At 40.7% G+C, this 22399-nt stretch overlaps 1 protein-coding gene across 1 annotated transcript in view; it reads right to left on the minus strand.

Moving 5' to 3' along the window:
* JAKMIP2 (janus kinase and microtubule interacting protein 2) overlaps positions 1-22399 on the minus strand; it is a 139388-nt gene that overhangs the window by 23121 nt on the left and 93868 nt on the right. The window contains 12 exon segments of the mRNA XM_028528235.2: positions 1435-1503; positions 3954-4019; positions 4894-4947; positions 6616-6714; positions 7893-7991; positions 10320-10382; positions 11058-11141; positions 13758-13886; positions 15115-15234; positions 16148-16204; positions 18326-18466; positions 19130-19276. Coding sequence (XP_028384036.1) covers positions 1435-1503; positions 3954-4019; positions 4894-4947; positions 6616-6714; positions 7893-7991; positions 10320-10382; positions 11058-11141; positions 13758-13886; positions 15115-15234; positions 16148-16204; positions 18326-18466; positions 19130-19276 — 1128 coding nt within the window.

Genomic DNA, 22399 nt, shown 5'->3' on the forward strand with positions numbered 1-22399 from the left:
TGCAAGCTGTTCTTATTATAAGATTCCCTAATCTGATAAGAATCACTACTTGTTTTTTAATAGTAATAACATTAACAACAGTATAATTATAAAATTCTATTATGCATTGCTGTAAGTTAATAATGCCCAATTCCTAGGCTTGTAGATTTTTAAAAAATAATTAGTTATGGTAAAATACACACAATGTCAAGTTTACAATCCTTTTTAATTTTTTTGTTTTATTTATTTTATTTTTAGAGAGGGGAAGGGAAGGGGAAAGAGAGGGAGAGAAACATCTCACACTCTCCCATGTGGGTACCAAACCCACAATCCAGGCATGTGTCTTGACCAGGAATTGAACCATCAACCTTTTGGTTCATAGGCCGGCACTCAATCCACTGAACCGCACCAGCCGGGGCAAAATTTATCTTAACCATTTGTAAGGGTACAGTTCAGTAGTGTTGAGTACATTGACACTGCTGTACAACCGATCTCCTGGACTCTCTTCATCTTGCAGGACTACAACTCTGTTTCCATTAACCAACCCCCCTTTCCTTCTCCTCTGAGCCACTGATAACTCCATTGCACTTTCTGGCTCTATGAGTTTGACTGCCCTAGACACCTCATGTAAGTGGAATCATGAAGTATTTCTCTTTTGTGACTGGCTTATTTCACTTAGCGTATGTCCTCAAAGTGCATCCATGTCACAGCACGTGTCAGAATTTCCTTCTTCTTTAAAGGGCCATTAGTATTCAATTGTATGTATAACCACGGTTGCTTATCCATGCATCCATTGATAGGTAAATGTGCATTGCTTCCACATTTAAGCTACTGTAAATAATGTTGCTTTGAACATGGGTATGCAAATATCTCTTCGAAACTCTGCTTTCAATTGCTTTGTATATATACCCAAAGGTAATATTGCTGGATCATACGGTAATTCTACTTGGCACTTTTCTGAGCAATCACCATACTATTTTTCATAGTGGCGTACCATTTTACACTCCCATCAATAATGCACAAGGGTTCCATTTTTTTCATATTCCCATCAACACTTGTTCTTTTCTGGTGGTTTTTTTTTGGATAGTATCCATCCTAATGGGTATGAAGTGGCTTGGAGATCTTTAAAACTAGAGTTACACCCAAAATTTCTGCGATTTTTGCTATAATTACACATGACAAAAACATTATTTAGCCTAAGAGAGAAAACATCTAACCAAAATTTCTGCAGAACTAGTTTTGGCAATATTACAAAAACACAACGTGATTGATTTGAACAATGCTACTTGACACTGCCGGATGCTTCCGGGAACCCCGTTCCGCAGGCTGCACACCACAATGGGAAGGCTCCAGACCTTCACCGCAGCTGCCAAATAAAACTGGCAGAAGACAGTCATTTTCCCTTCATCCTGTCAATTTTCCCTCAATTTCATAATACCTCATCTTTCTACGCACCATGTCACTTTCCAGTTCCATCATTTTCTGGTGCAGGGCAGCCTCTGCTCCTTCGATTTGCTGGATCCACTAAACAAGACAAAAGTGTGGACATGATTCCTTGATGTGGTGTATACGGTGTTCTCTACTGACCGGCTCATCGCTTTCCCTTGCATCTTGGAAACAGACTTAAGAACTGAAGGGAAAACTTGGTGCATTCCATCTCTTAGTTCAGGAACAAGACTATATTTTTCATTCATTCACTCATTCATTCATTCATTCATTCATTCAACAAAAGCACTCATTAATGTCTTCCATGTGTCAGGCAATGTGCTAGTTGTGAGGGCAACCATCACATTTTTGCTCGACAAAACATTTTTGCCCTCATGGGAGGACACCACGAAAGGCTTCCTTAGGAAGTGACAACTACACTGGAATCTGAAGAATGAGTCAGAGGTGATAAGGCAAAAATGAGGGGCAAGTTCATTGCTCCAGAATGGATGCCCAATGCTCCATGGCTGGGGGAGCATGACGAAAGAAAGACTAGAGAATTAGTAATTTTTCAGTATATAAAACAAGACAGCTAAGTGTTGGAGAAGAATAATTGTTGTTGAGTACAGACATTTTAATCACATAAAAAGAACTTAGAAATTTTCCCCAACACTTAAAATATACCATTCTGTTATGGGGTATCAATGTTAGCATTGATCAATACCCTGAATAAATTTAGACTCTGAATATTACAGTGTGAGCCCAGCGCATATACAAGTTAAAGGAACATTATTATAGTGCATCTCTACTTCAGGAGGTAACTGGGCATAATAATCAAGTGTGTGAGTTCTAGGGACAGACTGCTTTGGGTCCAAATCCCAATTCTAGCTTTTCATGGTTTGTGGCCTTGGAAGGTTACCTGATTTCTCTAAGGCTCAACTTTCTCATCTGTAAAAAGGGAGTTAATAATAATGGAAGATGAAAAGACGCATTTCATGTCATCAGGGAGAGCACATCCCAGATACCATTCCACATGTAAATTCTTCAACAGGCATCCCTAACACAGAAGGCATTTTTTCCCTTTAAAGCGTAACCACAGGCCATTCCCACATCTTGGAAAATTAGCACTAATACCTTGTGCTTTCTGACCCCCGGTCCACATTAAAGTGTCCCTAGCCGTCAGCAAACAACTTGGTTCGCTTGACTCGGGATGCCAAAAAAAGATAATTTCACCATTTCTTAAGTACTTTTTTACTTTATAGCCACCCTTCCCTCTCCTTCTGCCACTTTTTTTCTTAATGTCATTGTTTTGTTTAAGTTGACTGGCTCATCTGACCTGTAGCACTCCCTCATCTCAGACTGGAGCAAGCTGATTGCTTGCACATGGTTTCACTTAATCTATAGCAAGTTTTATACGCATTTAGGAATTAAGGAAGCATCCAAAGGGACTTACAGAGTCTTCATTTTATCCAACCATGTATACATGACTCTCCACTACGTGCCAACTCTCAAGGCACCCTGAGCACACGCAGCCAGTCACCAGGCTTCTCCCCTTGCCCTTTCCTCTTCCCTCCCTCTTCCTGCCGCTGACCAGGATTGAACACAAGGGGGCAGCACACACTGCCGCTCTTCTGCCCGTCCCCAGGTCAGCCTTTCTGCAGGAGACTGACTGGGCAAGCCACCACCACCGTCACAGAACCAATTGGGAACAGTTTGTAAGCACACACCCAAGGAAGAGCCTACACAAAGAACCAGGCTCCAGTTTATCACCTCTCAATTGTTAAAAAGAAAACCATGGGCCCAAATGGCATCATTTGTGCTCAAGCCCATGGCACCAAACCTAAACTTAACATCTGACCTAACTGCAGTTTCGACCGTCACCAGAAATGGAATGTTCATCGGCCAGAACGGAATTCTCTGGTCGACACCACCGAGGAAACCGGTCCACGGGCCCTTCTCCCCTCCCCACTGGAAGAAGAGGCCGCCTGTATGATGAAAACTCTGCTGTCCCCTGTCTGCCCCTGAAAAGGTGTCCTGGTCTAAACAAGAATCACTTATTGTCTTTAGTTAACAGCTCCCTTGCCTCACCCTTCCTCCTGCAGAAACATCCCATTCTGTACAGCCCCTTCGAGGGCCCTTCTAGTTGCGAGTCGGGACGCTGTCCAATCCCTGAATCACTTACGAAAGCCAATCAGATCTTCAGATTTACTCGGCTGAATTTTGTTCTAACGACAAGATCCTTCTTTACTGGTTTCCAAGCTTGGTAGGGGTTGTTTGAATAATTTAATTGAGAAGGTTTTCCATTTTTTAAGAATTACATGTTCAAGAGACTTCAGAGCAAGAATTATCCACCCACCCCAAATCAGTGTGTAGACGTTTTGGTGTGTGTTCTCACTCTATCTGGGTTGTATCACCCTGAAAGATAAAATGTGCATTAGGTATTCACGAAGGCAAACCCACGTGCACAGAGAACAGCCTTTAACCCTGCCCTGCGCCTCAGGTGCTAAGCCAGACACAGAGACGATCTGAGTGTCTGCACAACTCATTACCTTCTCCGCCAGGGACAGCACGGTGCTGGCCTGGATAATGGCCACTTGTTCTTCGTTCCTCAAATTCTGTGAAAAAGAAAACCAGAAAATGAGCCCAAGACACTTAAGATATTTACATTATCAGAAAATATTGCCTAAGCGCCTGCCTCAGATACAACTGCCCGGAACCTTAACAAATGTCCTATTTAGTAATAATTCTTAACAAAGAGTTCATTCAAAACCTTTACAAAGCATATTGTAACTTTTTTATATCCCTCTAATACTGACTTGGTTTTATGTTTCTCGGTAAGTATACTGCACTAATAATCATGTTATAAGAAAAGTGTAAGCCAAAATAAAATAAAGAGTAATCTCTGCATAACTGTTTGATGTGATTTCATTGATACTGTTCTCTCCTTTGACAATTTTTTTTAAGGGAAAAAGTGGTGTGACTCCTCAACCTACATAAATCATTCATCTAATATCTCAGTGAATGATCCTCCCACTCAATTACTATGCCTTGACCCTGTCTGGAAGGTGTTTTTAGAAAGAAAAGGAATCATAGTTTCCTAGTCCATTTTTATGGGGCTGCCACCAACCCTGCTATTTAGCACCATTTGCAACTGCATGACTGATTAATTTCATGCTGGATGCCTCCAAGCAACAGTTAGAAGGCAATTAGCTTTAATCACTGCAGATTATGTGGTTGGCATTCAAATTGGAAACCTTCTCAGGAAAACCTTTTACCAGTTCCCATTTCTGCCACTACCTCCCTGAGATCCTTCCAATCCCTCAGCCATGCTGCTTGATAAACTGTTGATTCTCTTCGGGGACATACATCCTTCAGTGAACATGGCCTTCCACCTGCTATTATTCTACATGTGATACATTGGTGAGCATTTCTTGCCTCTCTCTTTTGGCAAATTCCTATCCTTCCTGCACTTATTTAATTCATACTCACCCCATTATCACCCAAGATATCAAGCTGCTTTATGAGATCAGGGATGTTCACATCCTGCAAAAGCAAGGAGATAAACTCAAGTCAAAGGCGAATGCAGCTTACCACTCTTCCCGTGCCTCAACCCTAATGTGGGGAAGACGTTTTAGTGCCTGTAATTCCTTGGGCTGTTCTCAGTGTTTCCACTCTGCTTCTGATAAGGTGTGTGAACTTCAGGAAACTACTTAACAGTTTGTTCTCAACTCTGCCAACTGCAAAATGGAGATAAGAAGGACCTCTTCCATAGGCTAATCTCGAGGAAAACAAGATTATGTACAAGAGACTCTATAGTGTATGTAGTAAAGGCTCGAATTAGCTAATTAACTTTCTTCTTCCAGTTGTCAAATTTTTTTTCAATCTTGGCAGATTCCAGGTATAAAGAAAAGCAATAGGTAATAAATAGAAATAATGAACCGACTTCATTCTAATTGACCAAGTTCTGACCTGGTAGAGAATGTGACTGACACATAAGAAAAACTGGAACGCAGTTCCATTTTTTGGAAAGAGCTGATTTTTACTATAGTCCTTGCATCAGTTTAAAGCACGTTAACTTCCTTTGAAAGAGTTCCCCTGGATACAAATTACCTCCATGGGATTAGGTTGTTTACGATTTATCTAAAGAAAAAAAAAACATCTAAGGAAAAAAATGAAGTAAAGTGCTTTTCATTTCATTAGAGTTAAATAAACAAATGGCTTTGCTTTACAAATTTTCCCGCAGCCCAGGAAGGCCAGAGGTTTAAACACCCTGAAGTGGTTTAAGACGGAAGTCAAGAAAGCACAATTTTACTACCTAATCCACCCCCCACCCTAACTTTCTATCCCATGAGTATCACTTTCTCCTTTTACTCGTGCTCAAATGCAGCACAGCAGACCCCACCACAGGGAAAGTCGAGCTCACCCTCAGAGGCAGAGAGAAGACAACTGACCAGAGCAGGTGTATCTGGCAGCTCAGAGTGGGAGTGGGAAGGGCCACGAGGAAGGTAAAGGAGAGGCCAGGAATAGTGGGAGGCTTCCCCACTTCACCTCTGGAATAATGTGCACCACGTGGTTTCTTTACGCTGAAGGGCAATATTGGTACCAGGAGATGGAGCTGCCTCCATTCAATGTTAACACATATTTACAATGTATTCCAATATCACGAAGGATAGAATTATACATAGTCTAACTGAGCACTATGTTATAAACTTTCAAAAGAGCAATCTTCCCTAAATTAAGCAAACCTAAAGAGAGGGTGGACTAGGTGACTTCAAGGTCTCTTTTAATGCTGAAATTCTAAGATTATGAATTCCACAGCACTTATAACAAACACCACCACAGACGGACTAACAAATACATTTTAATCTGACATACTTGAAATATGTTTACTGAAGTACTGAATTCATTTACTATTTCCTCTAGGTAACTAAGGGTAATTATCTTAATATTTTGATTTCATACCATTCTTTATATCACTTTGTTCTGCATAATTATAGCTTCCTGTGTTTTGTGCTGTTATCACTCACACATCTGTCACACATTTATTTGATATTCTATGGATTTTCCAATAGGCATGACTAAAATTCCCGTGCAGTTTGTATCAAAATGACATCCAATGACCGAAAAACAAAACAGTTGTGAGTAACCTCCCCTTTCCCAATCTCTAGTTTTTCTACTTTCCACGAACAGAAAAATTAAGCATCGGCCTACCTTGACACCTTCTTTCATGCAGTAGATCTGCAGCGCGCTCACACCGTCCGAGAATGGGTGAATTTGCAGATTGAACGGAGGGGACCGTCTTTCTCTTTCCTTGAAATACAAGGAAGGATGTAAGGGAATTTTTAAAAAAGGAACAAATGATTAAACACTCAACCAGTGGTCTGTTGTTTCAGCAGTTTATCAAGACGACATTTGGTAAAACAAATCAACCAACCAAAAGTCCCTCGGGATGTTCATGCTTAAATTTGATGGAAAGACCTCATTAGTTAACAAAGGTATGGAAGGCAATTTACAGACAGTGTCACCCACTCTCACAGACGTTTTGACCAGGGAATGTGGGAAGTGGAGTTCCACTTTAAACTATACGGATGTTTAGTTCTGGTTTCACCAACAGTGATCTTTCGACCATGAAGGTTTACGGCAGCTCGCAGACTTCTGCATATCAGTCCGCTCGAGCTTCCTGAGTGGGGGGTGTGCGCTACCACAGACAACTCTTCCTCACTGAGGCACGCACCTGCTGCCTCTAGCCAGACCCAACTTGAAACAAACGCAAGAAGAAATTGCTGGCAAAATAAGAGACATCAAATGGGAATTTTTATTACCCTTTACAGTTCAACATATAGTACGTTCGTTCAGATACTAAGCCAGATTCTGCATGATACAATCAAAATCTGATTTGATTGATACGTTTTGCTTAAAAAACAAAAACCAAACCAAAACAAAAAACTTCTGAAATAGGGTCTGCTTAACCAAATATTTCCCCAAATAAGTCACTTGCTTCTTAGCCTTTGGCATAAGTGCATTATAGACTAAAAAATGTTGACTGATCAATTCAAGTGTCTAATGATAAAAGAGCTTTGTCTATTGCAATTTTGAAATACAATTCTTAAGGTGACACTTTTTTGAGTCAGAATTCAATAAAGGATAGAAATGATTATTTACAAGCAGTGAATCACTGACGAAGTTTGAAATCTCTTATTTAAATGATTTAAAAACTACTCATTAGTCTTGTTTATAAAGGCAATGACAGTGTTTAAACACATGGGGGTCTCGGCAGACAATTCTGAGTTGCACCAATGCTTTGCCAGTCACTAATCACAGGACTCTGGCGAGGGAGTCACTTCAGTGGCCCCCTGCATGACATCTCAGCTGTGGTTGTGAGGACCAGCTAGAGTATGCAGCTGAAATGCGTGATTCAGCACCTCGCACAACGGACATGCTCAGTGTACGTTAACTGTTATGATTATTTAGTATCATCACGTCCTTACTTCTAGCTCTAGGTTTCGGAACTCCAGCAGCTCATTCTGGTCTCTGGCATCCTGCAGTTCCTGTTGTAGCCGGTGATTTTCTGCCTCCTGTTTTTCTATCTAATAAAGTAAATCCTCAGTCAGGTGAACATTGCCAATACAACTATGCGAAGCAAGCATGGGTAACATTCACTTACTCAGTGAATAAATCATCTAGAGCACGAAAAAAAACCACCTCAAGTAGATGTGAATAAGGTAAGTGTTCAGCTTTCCTTCTCGTTATCCTTCAGCTGGGTTTTTCGGGTCATAGAGGGAAATTCTGGAGGACACACACCTCTGTTCATCGAGATGAAGTCTAGAGACCCTGTGACGAGTGAATCTGAGGGTACCCAGTGTGACCTTGCTGTGGGTCAGGGACAGTGTCCTAGAACTAGATTTCATGCTTATGCCTCTTCTTTCTGGAGTTACAAGTTGTTGGAAAAATACTTTTTAAAAACATCTCTAAAAAATACATATAAATTAAAAAACAAAAACATTTCTGATCGCATACAAACTTTGCTGAATTCCCTCCTGAACTCTCTCTTCAAACTGCTTTTCAACTTTCCCTTCCGGTACTTGTTGACCAGCGGTCTCGTGCTGGTGCTGCGCCTTGGATGGAGCTGGCCACCCGGCACAAACGTGCCTCGCCCTGTAGAAAGTGTCCGTGTCTGTCCACAGAGATCAACAATGTTCTGTGATCGGCAAAGGGTTTGGGACTGTCTTTGCTGTTAGCTATGTGAGTGGGCCTTATGCCCAGTAACTATTTAAAATCTTAAACTTACAAATAAAAAGGAAAAAATCGGCTTTTTAGCATAGGATGAATCTGACTTTCCCAATTATACACACTCGAAGTAGCATGTTTCCCTTTATTGTTGTTTTGGTTGTTTTTTTTCTTTGCTCTTAAAATCTGAGCTCAAAATTCTGCTTTTAGCCTAAAGAAATCAAGACTAAGTGAAATCAGACGGAAGACATAATGGAAATGGTTTTTTCGATGATAAAGAGATACAATAACACATTTTACTTGGGCATCTCCGAGACTACTAGAATCCTCTTTGTCTCACAGCCTCCTGATATACAAAGAGCACGGGGAAATAAAGATGGGAAGATAGTAAGGTATCACATGACATTAACTAGTCAACTTGAGTTTTTACACTAGAGTTTTGTGGTCTAGTAATTTTGAAAGTTTTTAGAAGTTGAATTAGATAACAAAAAGAGATTCTACTTCCTTAGCATCTTGGATTGGGGTCAGAGCTGGGATATTTGGGAAATTCCTGGTTCCGGTAGTTAGCGCTAGCAATTAGATCATTGGTTTGTAATTCACGGACCAGAGCTGATGTCTAATGCAGTTTCTTTATGGGGCCCTGAACCTCTCTGGGAATAGAGTTCTCAGGCCTGGAACAGCCACCTGCTTTGTACACATCAGCTCTGCCTCTCGTCATGCAGAAAGTGAGATAGGGTGTCCTCACTCTGCCAGACCAGCGGGGGGGCAGAACGAGTGTTTGCTTTCTCTTCTCATACTTATAAGGATGTTATCATTTTCATTACTTGTCAAAGCTAGTAAATATTGCGTAGACCTACAGAATTATTTCCTACTTTGGGTAGACCTACAGAATTATTTCCCTTATTCCAATGGGCTTTCAAATTGTTCTGTCAAGAATAATATAAGATTATTTTGTAATTTTTAATTAGATTCCTTGGAAGGTAAATACCAAAGGAAAAGCCATCTTTGAACTTAAAATGATCTCCATTATATTTCATTGCCCCAAATCAAAAACCTATGTTCAGACACCCAAGATGACACATCCACTGGGACTAAACCATGCTTTCGCATCTTGATTTGTTGAATAAAATCCTAGATGTACAGTTTTGTGCTCTGGAGGCATCTTTTACAAAGTTCTCTTATTTAAAAAAATATATATATATACACACATACACAAAGCCAAGTTTAGCAAAAAGATTAAAGTGAGAACACAGTCTGTGATGGGTTGCAGCATGGCCTTGGAGTCATAATCTGTCAACTCCTTGCACAAAATAACAAGTCCCATATTGTGTGTTTTTTTGTAGATGGACAACCACATAGGATGCGTGCACGCGTGGGTGTGTATATATATATGTATGTATGTACAGTATATATACAGCATATATATATGGTTAACACATCAATAGGTTTCGGGGATCACATCCTTCCGCGTCGGCGCAATGCCCAGCACAGAGCCATGCACACGTGCCACTCCACGGATGGCGATGGCGGTGACGGGGATGCGGTTGAGCACGCAGCAGGGGAGAGCGCAGCGCCAAAAAGCCTCCCCTTCCCCTAGCCCCTGTGCCACTCCTGAGAGGACCCCCTGCTGCTCCTGGATCTCTTATCATTTTCTCCTCTGCCCCACTAGGGTGTTGTGCCCGACATACCTTTTCTAAAAGCTCCTGGTTTCTCTTAATGAAAAGTTGTTTATCTTCTACCCAGTGTGAGTCCTGTTTGACAAAGAATATCGCGCAGTCAGCATTTCAGAGTGGCACGGGAGAGCCTGTGCTGTCAGACCACTTCGCCAGAGCTATCGTCTCTTCACCCGGTTTTGTTTGCCTGCCGGCGACTGGTACACGACACCCACCCCTGCCAGCTCCTCATTCAGAGACACTGGGGCCAAAAGTTGCCAGGAAAATTGAACCCCCTTTTCCTTGTCACTTACTACCTCTACCTTTTTTCAGTCTGAATAATCCAGGACCAGCCTTTAGGGGACTCAGAAGTGACCACACAGGCAAAAAGTGACAAGGGTCAGAATGCACACAGGCTAGATACATATGGATGGAAAACATTAAAATGCAGAACCATAAATTAAAATGCAGCGTAGAGGCAGAGAATGTAGCTGGGGGCGGGGGGGTCTTTGTCTCAGCAGTTTGTGAGCTCTAGGCTATTTGTACAGGGCTCTTCTTCCTCTGGCACTCTCTCTCTTGCCCAACCTCATTCGCTGTTGTAGCTGGGTTCACGCTCTGGCCAGAAAAACACCAGGGACAGAAACATAGAGCTGAACACTCTGACACCACTCAAGAAAAGTCACTGTGAAGAGCCAAGCTGTGTCCTGGGTGCGGCCCATGCACAGGGTGATCTAGAGGAAAGTCACACGGAACAGCCAACGACCAAATGCCTACCTGCCCTTTCTGAGCCAGAGTTGCTTCCAGATCTTCAATTTTGGCTTTATACCTTAGCACCTCCGCTTGGAGCTGTTCTTGGGCCTAGTGAAATCAAAATTCCAGAACTCAGTAAGTAAAGTGGTAATTCAATATTTTTCTTCCCCTTAGCTTCCTTGATTAGACAAGGCAAAAAAAAAAAAAAAAAAAAAAACAAAGAGAAGAAATATTTATAACCAAAGAATCTCTTAAAACTATTTTTATGATCTAAATTCTTGCTTAAAACTTTCAGTGGCTCCCTTTGGATTCAGTGCCATTGGATTAAAATTCAAATTCTTTAGCCTGGGGTATGAGGTTTCCCATTTTATGTCTAATCTTTTCTCATTATTCATAAAGCTACCCCCACCTGCTGGTGACTGCCTCCTATCTTTATGCTCTGTCACTCCCTACTTCTCTCTCGTTTGAACACGTCCCCCTGCTGAAAAGCCTTCTCCTGTTTTGCTTCTCCAAAACCTTCCCATTCTTTCAGAGCCAACTTTGTGCCCTGTATCTAAATCCAAATCTATGCATGCATGTACACGTGTGTATATGTATCTGGCAAGTGTTGTGTGTGGGTGTATCTATAGTTCTGAATGTTGACCTTGCATGGAGCAACCCTACTTCACTTATCCTGGTAATTTGTTCTTAGATTCTCTTGTATTCTCTCTGTATATGATCGTATTTTCTGCAAAAAACTAGGTTGCTTCTTTTGCTTGTTTTCTGCCCATACACATATCTTTCTCTACTCTTATCTGGATAGGTTCTATAAAGATGAATAAAGTCAGCACTGGTAGGTATCCTTGCTTTATTTCATATTGCTTTGGATTGTTAAATATCCTATTTACCTTTAACAGGTTAAAAAAAATATTCCAAGCTTAATTTGCCAAGAATTATTTTAACTTTGAATGGGTGCTGAACACTCTATTTTTTTCTTGTATCAAAATTTTATCTTTAGTTTTCATTGATAGTATTCCTTCTATATTATCCTTTTTCATTTTTCTAAAAGATTTTATTTATTTATCTTTAGAGAGAGGGGAAGGTAGGAAGAAAGAGAGGGGGAGAAACATCAACGTGTGGTTGCCTCTCGTGTGCCCCCTGCTGGGGACCTGGTCAGCAACCCAGGCATGTGCCCTGACTGGGAATCATCTGCCAATCCTTCAGCTCACAGGCCGGCACTCAATCCATGAGCCACATCAACCAGGGCTCTTTTTTCACTTCTACTTCTTTAAATTTACTCTGTTGCTCTTTTTCTCACATTTTAGATTATTTTGCTTTGAACAGTGAAGCTTTGTTTTGTTTTTTAATTTGTTTTTGTTTTACTTTAATGGCCAGAGATCACGCTCAACCTTTATTTACACGAGAAAGTGAGATGAGAGGAAGAACTGGTTTCTGCAGCATCACCCCTCCAAACCACAATGCACATGTTATTATTTTAACCGACAATCCTGTGTTGGGAAGAATGCTTCACAAATGCTGACCCAGAAAACTGCAGCCATTAGAGTTTGGGGGCCTACAGATGAAGGCACACATTAGAGAGCAGATCCCTCTCTAATGACTGCCTGCCTATGTGTTCCAAATCACAGTGGCTTTTTAAAGCATGTTTACTCGTGTGTGTGTGCATGTATATGTGCTGCCATTAAAAAATATAACTATAATATCTATTCTTTCCCAATACACAACTAACAGCAGGCCCTACAACACTCCTCAGAGGGTACTGCAGACCCTCTGGATAAGACGTGGGATGAAACTACTGGTGGTCACACTCCTCCTTGCCCCTCGTTAATTAATCTATGGGGCATTAAGGCATGGTGGTTATGACTCTGAACTCAGAAAGACTAATTTCGTATCCTAGCTATAATCTAAGCTACATATTCTGATTTTAAGCAAGTTAAGCTTCATTTAACTCTTACTATTTCCACTTCTGTAAAAAGAAGAGAATAGCATCTAGTACACAGGGCTGTTTAAAGATTGCATGAGATAGGAGTAAGTGCTCAGCACAATGCCTGGAACACAGCAAGCGCTAAATAAATGTTACATATTAGTATTGTGTGTGTTCACTTTTTTTGAAATAGGCTTATGAGAGGCAGCTGTGAAAAATGGAACATTTGACCTAGTGAGATCTGACATGGAATATCAGTTTCCCATTTTGCTTTGAATGGTACCCTGCTATCCTGTGTGATCTTAGGCAATTTAGTTAACCTCTACAAGCTTCAAATTCCTATTTTATAAAATACCTGCCTTAGAGAGCTGTCACAAGGATTAAATGAGATTCTGACAGTAAAAATTCTTGGTAAGCTGTCAGTGTAATGCAGCGCACTTACTAACTAAGAACAGAAACTGGCTAATCATTGCTTTTGAAAGATAAAAGGTTTTTTTCCAAGCAAGAAACTAAAAAAATGGATTGGCAACATTCAATATTGTCTGGCTTTGAAAATGTTAAGTTTTCAAATAACAAGGTAGTCAACTATCTAAAAGGGACAGAAGCATCGATCCACACTGGTTCTAATGTCTCCAGATCCAAGGTTCGTTGACATGAAAGACACAGCAGTGTAAGAGCTGCAGAGGAGAGAGGGGTCCGTGAAAAGCTACCCTATTGATATTTTTATGTCCGAGATTCTTTTATGCTGTGACCACTGCATTAGAAAAGCCAATTCCAAGCACTGTCCGAAGATGCACACTGACCTTGGCCTCTCTCTCAGCGTCGATGATGCCCCCAGTCTGCTCCTGCAGGAGGGCGTATGCTCTCTGGAGGGCCTGGTATTCTTTTGTTAATTGTCGAAATCGGAGCTCAGATTCTTCAGCTGCTAAACTCTTGACGTGGAAAAGCAAACAGTCAAGAAATAATCATGTTAGTTCCAGGTCCTGTGTTCAATGTGAAATATTCCACTTTTTAAAGAGAAGTTAAAGGTTTGTTTGGTTTTGAATCCCGTGGGATGTGTTCTTAAATCTAAAGTATGTGGATGGACAAAAATTTCATCATACTTTAGGAGAGGGGAATTGGGAGGCTGGGTAAAAAAGGGGAAAGGATTGAGAAGTACAGACTGGTAGTTACAGAACAGTCATGGGGATGTCAAGTACAGCACAGGGACTCTAGTCCATTATATTGGAATGACTAGGTACACTGCCAGGTGGCTGCTGGAAATATCAGGGGACGCTTTGTAAAGTACATGATGTCTAACACAGCACACCTGAAACCTGCACAAAATAATACTGATACTCTGGTTTCTCTTCCGATCATATAAATCTCTTGCCTTTTACAAAATAATATTGAAAGTAAAGTGTACTTGAAAAATAAAATTTAAAAATACTGTAACACTGTCAAGATGGACACCTCAGAAATACTTAAGTATTTATTTTAACAAAAGAAGCACTTATTACCTATCTGGGCTTGGGTTACAGTGAGTTTTGGATCCAAATGAGAAGAATCTATACCCTGATTACAGATCCAAATTTGAGGAAATGATACTCAGAGTTGTAGCCTCACCTTCCGTCAATACATTCATATCCAACAACTTCCCCAGATAAATTGTGAAAAACACAGTTTTACAATCACCAGGAAGTTCTGTGAAAAACATGCAGACGTGGGGGTTCCACCCCAAAGGTCCTGAGTCAGGAGCTGTGTGGTAGAGTTTGGGAGTTTTCACTGTAAGTGACCTCCCCAGAGGGTTCTGATGAAGGTGGTCTACAGCACACACTGTCTTAATCATATTTACAAGCTTTTTCTTCTGAGCTTGTTTCTTGGTGCACAGGTTCCCTAGCTGAAGAATTTGGAGTAGTATCTTTTATTTTGAAAGAAGTCTTCAGCTTACAGAGCTGGACTTTAGAGAAGTTTCTAAAAGGGCTACATGACACAGGTGAACTATTTCTAAGAGGTATCAAAGTCTCGAAGTCAAGTGTGGTCTCAAAGTAGGTCACTATTATGAGATCATTTTGTGCTGTTCATAGAAGAGATAAGAAGTGAAATGCTCCCCCACCCCACCCCTTAAAGGAAAGAGTCGGTGACGACATCCCAAAAGCCGAGAGAGGCAGAAAGGCTTACTTCATCCAAGTCATCGTCAGGAGTGGCTGGTGTCCGGTCGGTTCTGAACGATGCCATGGATGACGTCTCCGAGTCCATGGAGTCCTCGTCATAGCCGATAAATGGGTCCAACACAGGCCGCTGATGGAGGACAAGTACACATTTACCAACACAAGTAAACTGGGAAAAGCTGGCCAGTTATCAGAGCGCTGTGGGTTGGCACACGTGCCAGTGATTGTAGATGACCTGGACCCTTTAACGCTTCTTTGATGAAATACAAACACAGATATGACCATAACAATTCCAAAAAAGTTTGACCCATATTATGCAATTTCTGATGTTTTTTGGAAGGTTAATTAATATTGGCTCTCTTCATGGAAACATCATAGCCTCTTTGATAGTATTTTTATATCATGATGAGCTTGTGTAACCTACTCCTTCCGGTATTTAAAAATCATCAGGGGACTCTGAAAGTCCTGGCCTCTCTGTAAAAAGGATTATCGAATCTTAAGTGTTAACATCTAATTCCATATCCAAATCAAATGATGTACCGGATAGAAATAAAAAATCAAACAGATAATTTACATACTAAGACTTTCTGTTTTATTATTTCATAAGAGGCTTCAGAGATATTGATGAATTGGGACTATCATTATCAATAATGCCATCCAAGTGAATAAAAAAAATATATTAACCGATTATAGGGTGGGTATAGATGCTAATATTATTCAGTGGGAGATGTAAAATCAAGTGTCATTTACATGTCCCAGGAGCATGACTCTCCAACTGTCAGACAACGCTTTCTATGTCAAACCTTGTGGCTTCTGAACTCAGAGGGTCCTATGAAAGCAAAACCTTTCAGGTCAAAGCTCACAGCATTTCTGGACCTCTGAGAACTGTCCAGAGAAGAGATTTTCTTTTATCAAATAAAGCCCATGGTTTGCTGAAGGTCAGGACCATCTGATTTATCACATCTCTGCAGGAAGATTTCTTGGCATGCCTCACTTCTCTCGCTGTCTGTGACAAAAGCCTGCTAACCCAGTTTCCTCATTACCTTAATTGGCTTGGAACTTCTTCTGTGCCTTCTCCTGCGGATGAGCTTTTCCCGGTCCTGCAAAACAAGCAAAGAAGACTTTCCAGATCGTGAGTTCCTACACTGTTCCCTCTAGGTTTTGTTGTTGTTGTTTTGTTTTGCACAGACAGAGTTGTTTTTCCCCAGAGGCATTACTTATTTTGATTTAAAATAAGATTATGTTTTGTAAATTTCAGCAACTCTTGGGTGTGATGCTTGCCTATTTTCCAAGTGAGAATATTCTCCGACCTTCCCTGATAGTCTCTGTGGATCTGAGAGCCTCCCCATCAGGATATGGACTGTGTTTCTAAATCAGAATCCTTTGTTTTATGCTTGAAGATCAAGTAGCTCTGAAAATATTTACTCCTATTCTCCCAAAGCACAATTCTTTAGTTTTCTCAGACCCAAAATTACTTTAAATTTCAGTGTTGAAAAAAAACGTCACTTCACAGTAAAGTCACACCTTATTCTCTTCATGTAATCACCTGAAAGGCACGGAGAGTTACCTGTGGCCATTCTTGGGCCTTTGTTCTCACCTGCAGCCTCTGAGGACGGGAACCGAGTGTCCTGGCCAAAACCATGCAGGGCAGCGATTTTCACCCTTTCTCACCTCACGGCACACAGAAACTACTAAAATTCTGTGGCACACCAAAAATACATTTTTTTCTGATCTGACAAAAAAGTAGGTATAATTTTGATTCCTTTACACCAAACAGCTATTTGAGTCTAAGGGAAAAGAGGCAGTGCCCCTGACTCAATAGTCATTGCATGTTTTAAAAATTCCTGGGGCACACTGGTGGAAAATCGCTGAGCTAGTAACTTTTCAGGGGTGGAAGGAGGTGGGAGAGTACTCCCTGAAGTTTCTGGGAAACTCAAGGAGTATCTAGAAATCATGTTTTTGTGGTTCACTGTGGTGAATAGAGATACCCTGGAAATTTGGTGTTCACATACTAAGTGCTTCAGGTATTTACAAATTCAAAGGCAGATAAAATAAGAGACATTTATGTGTCTTTGAGAGTCTGGTTGACATGCCGTAATGTGTCAAAACTCTGTAAGAAACATTTAGCTTAAACTCAGAATACCTACCTAAACCCCAGCAAATTCCTAGACTTATGAATCTGTGAGGTGTATTGGTCCTGAAGGGTGTGGAGGTACAGGGAGAGACACAGCACTTTGGAAGGCCACTCATGAAAAATAACCTGGTTTAAGCCAGTGATGTTAACCTTTCTGATTTCTCACCTTTATATGTAAAAATATTTTAATCATGTAACTTCAATATATCTGAAACTTTAAAAAAAGTATGCTCAGAGTACCGTCCTAATAGAGTATATGTATTATAACATGTACTCAACACAGAAACTTTTAAAAGGGTGAACCACACATAATTATAAACAAACGTTATCATCTTTTCTTCCCTTACTGGCGATAAATCACCTTGCTCCCTCTACTCCGGAGACTATTACCTAAATCTCCCATCTCCAGCTCCTCAACTTTCTGGGTCTGGGCGTGGTCCAGAAGTGAGAGTGAAGAGATGCCGTTCGCAGTATAAAGACAAAGGGGCAAAGGGGAAACCCAAAGGCATGAAAGGTCTTAATCCAGATGCAGACGGGAGCAATAACGCTCTACCTGCTTCTCCCGGTACTGAAGCTATGGTCAGAGGAGCTGGACTACTTGGGATGTCACTGCTCATTCAACAAATATATATTAAACTGCAACTAAGAGCTAGACGGGCACTGAATTAGGTGCTTGGAAACAAGACGCATATAGTCCTGTTACTGTGGGTAAAATATTTAATCTCTGAGTCTCAGGATTTCGATACGGGAAGGCAATCATAGGATATACCCATGCAACATACCTACACGTATTGCAATGCAGTTGAAAGTTTCATGTGCTTTGCAGCTATTATCTGTGTTACCAGATAAATTAACAAATTACTTTATTATAATAACTGATGATCAGATTATGATTAAAAGGAATAAAATAATTTAATGATACAACGTATTTCTGGAATACAGTCTCTTGAACCTGTTTCCATATTGAACACACGAACTTGGGCCTTTGGGGCTTGTCTGAAATTATGAAGTGCTTCCTGTGTGTGCTGATGCCTTGGCTACTTGTTCTTGGGAACAGCTGAGCATTCACAGGTTGATCAAGACCTACCCTGGTGAGCTCATCGATAATGTTCTGTTGTTCAATGACCTGAAGTTTTAGAAACTCTGTCTCTTGTTCTTCGTTAGCTTGATCGAGGTCATTCAGAGATTTTAACTTCTTCAAGGGTGGATGGGTTGTTATTTTTTCTCTCTGGATTGCAAAAGAAGAATGTACAGGTGGAGACTTAAAAAACATCAAGCTTTAGTAGTTAACATAAAATATCTGTAGAAACTCTATGAAGCTCTAGCTGAACCTGAAAACTGCTCAGCTTCAATACACACACATCCCAAGAAAAACTCTCAAGGACAATACATTTTATCTGCTGTGATAAACTGAAATCTTTGGGAAAATCTGACAATCTCTATAGCTGTACTGAAAGTCTGTTAAGGAGGGCATTAGCATATGACTTACCCACCCATAATACAAAAGATAGCATCTATTCCCCAGCTACCATGAGAGCTCTTAGAAGATGAGGGATACCCACTGCTCAGCTCTGCAAAGAGCACCTTAGAGGAATTCTTGGAAGGAGGTGCTGCGGCTGAGAGCTATGTTGAAACCATCCTTCCCTATCTCAGTCCTTTCGAAGAGTGTGCAGATTCCTGGAAGCACTCCTACTGTTCTGCAAATTTAGAAACCCCATAAAACCCAGAGCCAGCAACCTTTAAAGGTTCCTTGCTTACATAAGGGAAAAATCCAAGCTTTCATATGTAGCATTGTATTAAAAAAAAAAAGCCCAGAGAAAGAGCATGAAGTCAGGTGACTGGTGTAATGTAAGAAAGGCAGCTGCAGCTTCGCCAAGTCTGGGACCCCCACCATTTCTGAGTTTTCCTTGGTAATGGCTTTCAGCTTCTCTTCCATGCGTTGCAAAGACAGCATCAGCTCGTCATTTCTCTTGGCGAGGCACTTGTTCCTTTCCAGAAGAGGTTTGCATTGTTTTTCAGTTTCCCGCACGCGTTTCAACTGAGAAGACACAAGTTACAATTTCCTCAAATGGCTTTTCATCAAATTCTTCATAATCCTCCAATAGTCAATTACCTTAAAGGAGGCGCTGCCGAGAATCTGCTTTTGGAAATGTTCTAGAAGAGCAATCATACTCCTTGTTCCCCTCAACTCTTCCAGCCCAGGTACCTGGCACTGCTCAGCCCCACCCCCACCCGCCCTGGGCCTCACCGGCTCAAAGACATAAAGCAGCTCATCGGAATCACCCTCACTAAAGACCACAACCAGGACCCAAATCCAAGCCTGGTTGTCCCTGGAGCTCATTCTTTCCATTAGAAATATTGTCAAGCCTCCTGACTCACACTAAAGCTTATTTTAAAGAGAGTTTCACTGAGGAAAAAACAAAACAAAACAAAACAAAACAAAACAAAGCAAACTTCTGAAACTCTATGGATATTTGTGTTTAAGAACGACTAATGCTCACCAAGCCTTGGAAAAGTATGGTGCATTGTTACTACCCACAGTTAACTGTGACCACACTGTGGTTTGCCTAGCTAGTCTAAGGCAGGGTGGGTTTTCAACCTCTGCACTGCGGACATCTGGGGCCAGATTTTTCTTCTGTTCTGTGTATGGTACGATGTTTAGCAGCATCTCTGACTCGTGCTCACTAGATGCCAGGTATTGCCAAACCCATCTCTACTTGAAAAACACTGGTCTAAGTTTATGAATGTTGACATAGGATAACCATTAACAGTCCTTCCTTTTACTCTCAAAACTCTCCCATTTGGATGGCATCTTTTAGGGTCCCCTATACATAATGAATTCCCATGTCCAAGTTCTCATGGTTGCTTCATTCATTTCATGCTAATGGTCCCAAACAGCAGTGTGCATTGCGGGAGGGGTTACCAAAAGAAGGAAAGTGGAGGGATGTGTCAGAAATATCCCAAAAGACTGTTTCAAGTACTCACTCCTGTTTATGAGAACTTACCATTTTGGGAATTGCTGGGATAAAAGACTTAGTTACTTACAAATACTGTGAAAAGCTCTTGTGATTTTAAAGCAGTATTCTCCAACTCTATCCTAATTGCTATTTGAAAACTCCCACTTTATATCAAAGGTCAAAACTGAATGTATATTTTACAAATAATCTCATTTAACCCTCAGTTTTGAGCTTTAATGTCTAAGCATTAATATTAAATATTGAGTACATGTAAGACAAATAAATTATTCCCCTAGGTTCACTATGTTAACCTGTGTCTCTTTTCTGGAGGTCAATGCCAAGTGTTTTAAATATTTAAATTTACCTGTATATGCTACTTATAGAAAGTGCACATAAACAGAAAGAAAAGGAAATTATCTGCAATTCTAATGTACCATACATCAATAACCACAGTTCCATAGTACTCAACAAAATGGTTCTTTAAAAGATATTCTTTACATACAGTAGAGAAAGGTTGAACATTATACATTTTCACGAAAGCACTAAAGACTAATATAGTTCAATTAATATCAGACAAAAATTTTATGTAAAGTATAACTATAGATAAAAAGTTCATAATGATAAGAGGGCCAATACACCAAAAACATATAACAAATCTTAATTTATATGCATCTCGTACCATCATTCATATATGTGTGTGTATATATTAAAATTGACAGAACTAAGAAAGAAAATGCATGAATCTGTTAGAAGAGCAAGCAAACCAAAATATCAGTCAGAAAACAGAAGATTTGAAATAAGACTATTAATGAACTTGACTCAAGCCAATTCTAATAACTGCAGATATACCTTCTTTTCATGTGAACATGGGATATTTCTAACATTGAACACATGCTGAAGCCATAAAGCAAATATCAACACAATTTTAAGGAATGAAATAATACAAAGTACGTTCTCTGACTGTAGTGGAATTAAGGTAGAAATCAATAACAAAGATACCGGTAACTCAAAAATCTGAAAACTTTGGAAATTAAGCCAAACCCTTCTAAGGCATCTAAAATTTCAAAAAAAGAACCTCATGATACTAAAAAATATGTGCATTAAATAGCAATACATTATGACATAAAAAATGGGATAAAGCTACAGTCATACTTCGAGAAACATTTATGACCTAAAATGCATATATTTGAAACAAGGAAAGGCTGATAGTAACTTTTTTATACCAACAGCCACCATTAAGAGGGTAAAATATGAAAAACACAAATAAAAAAGTAATTTGGAGGAAACAGATACTATTCAGTGGAGAAAACTCCAAAAATATTAATAGCTTCAGAGAGATAAAAAAGGATATAACATTCATGAAACAAGAATGGGAGTCTATAAAAAACAGACCATCCCAAGAAAAAAAAGGAGCTAAAACATAAAAATTTAAAAGGCAACTAACCTAGGAGACACAATATCCAAAACAAACAAATAAACAGGAATTACAGAAAGAGAGACCAGAGAAAATGGTGGAATGGAAATCAATAAAAGAATTAAAGAGTCCGGACAATTGGAGGTGTAGGTACATACCCTGTGCCTCCTCGCACAACCAAAATAAGGACAAGAACAATTTAAAAACAAAAAAACAACCAGTACTGACAGAGAACTGAACTGTATGGAAGTCCGACAACCAAGGAGTTAAAGAAGACACATTCATCCCGACGGGTAAGAGGGTCAGAGTCCGGGAGCCGGGCAGAGAGGGCTCGTGGAAGGGGGCCTGGTGGACCCCAGGTGTGCAAGGCAGCAGCGGGTGGACCCAGCGAGGCAGCAGGTTGTAGAGGGGTGCGGCACAGCTGGTCCCACATTCGCACGCAGATAAACCAGGCCACAATGGGGAGCGAGACAGACCACACAACCCAGGGCCCCAGCGCTGGGAAATAAAGCCTCAAAACACTGATTGAAAACACCTGTGGGGTTGCGATGCTGGGAGAGATTCCCAGCCTCACAAGAGAGTTCGTTGGAGAGACCCACATGGTCACAGAATATACACAAGCCCACCCACATGGGAATCAGCACCAGAAGGGCTCAGTTTGCTTGGGGGAAGAGGGGGAAGTGACTGAAATCTGGCAGAGAGCAGAGTAAGCGCCATTGTTTCCTCTCGGACCCCACCCCACATTCAGCATCACAGCCCAGTGAATGGGTTACCCCGCCCTGGTGGACAC

The sequence above is a fragment of the Phyllostomus discolor genome, chromosome 13 (genome assembly GCF_004126475.2).
Source record: "Phyllostomus discolor isolate MPI-MPIP mPhyDis1 chromosome 13, mPhyDis1.pri.v3, whole genome shotgun sequence".
Classification (NCBI taxonomy): domain Eukaryota; kingdom Metazoa; phylum Chordata; class Mammalia; order Chiroptera; family Phyllostomidae; genus Phyllostomus; species Phyllostomus discolor.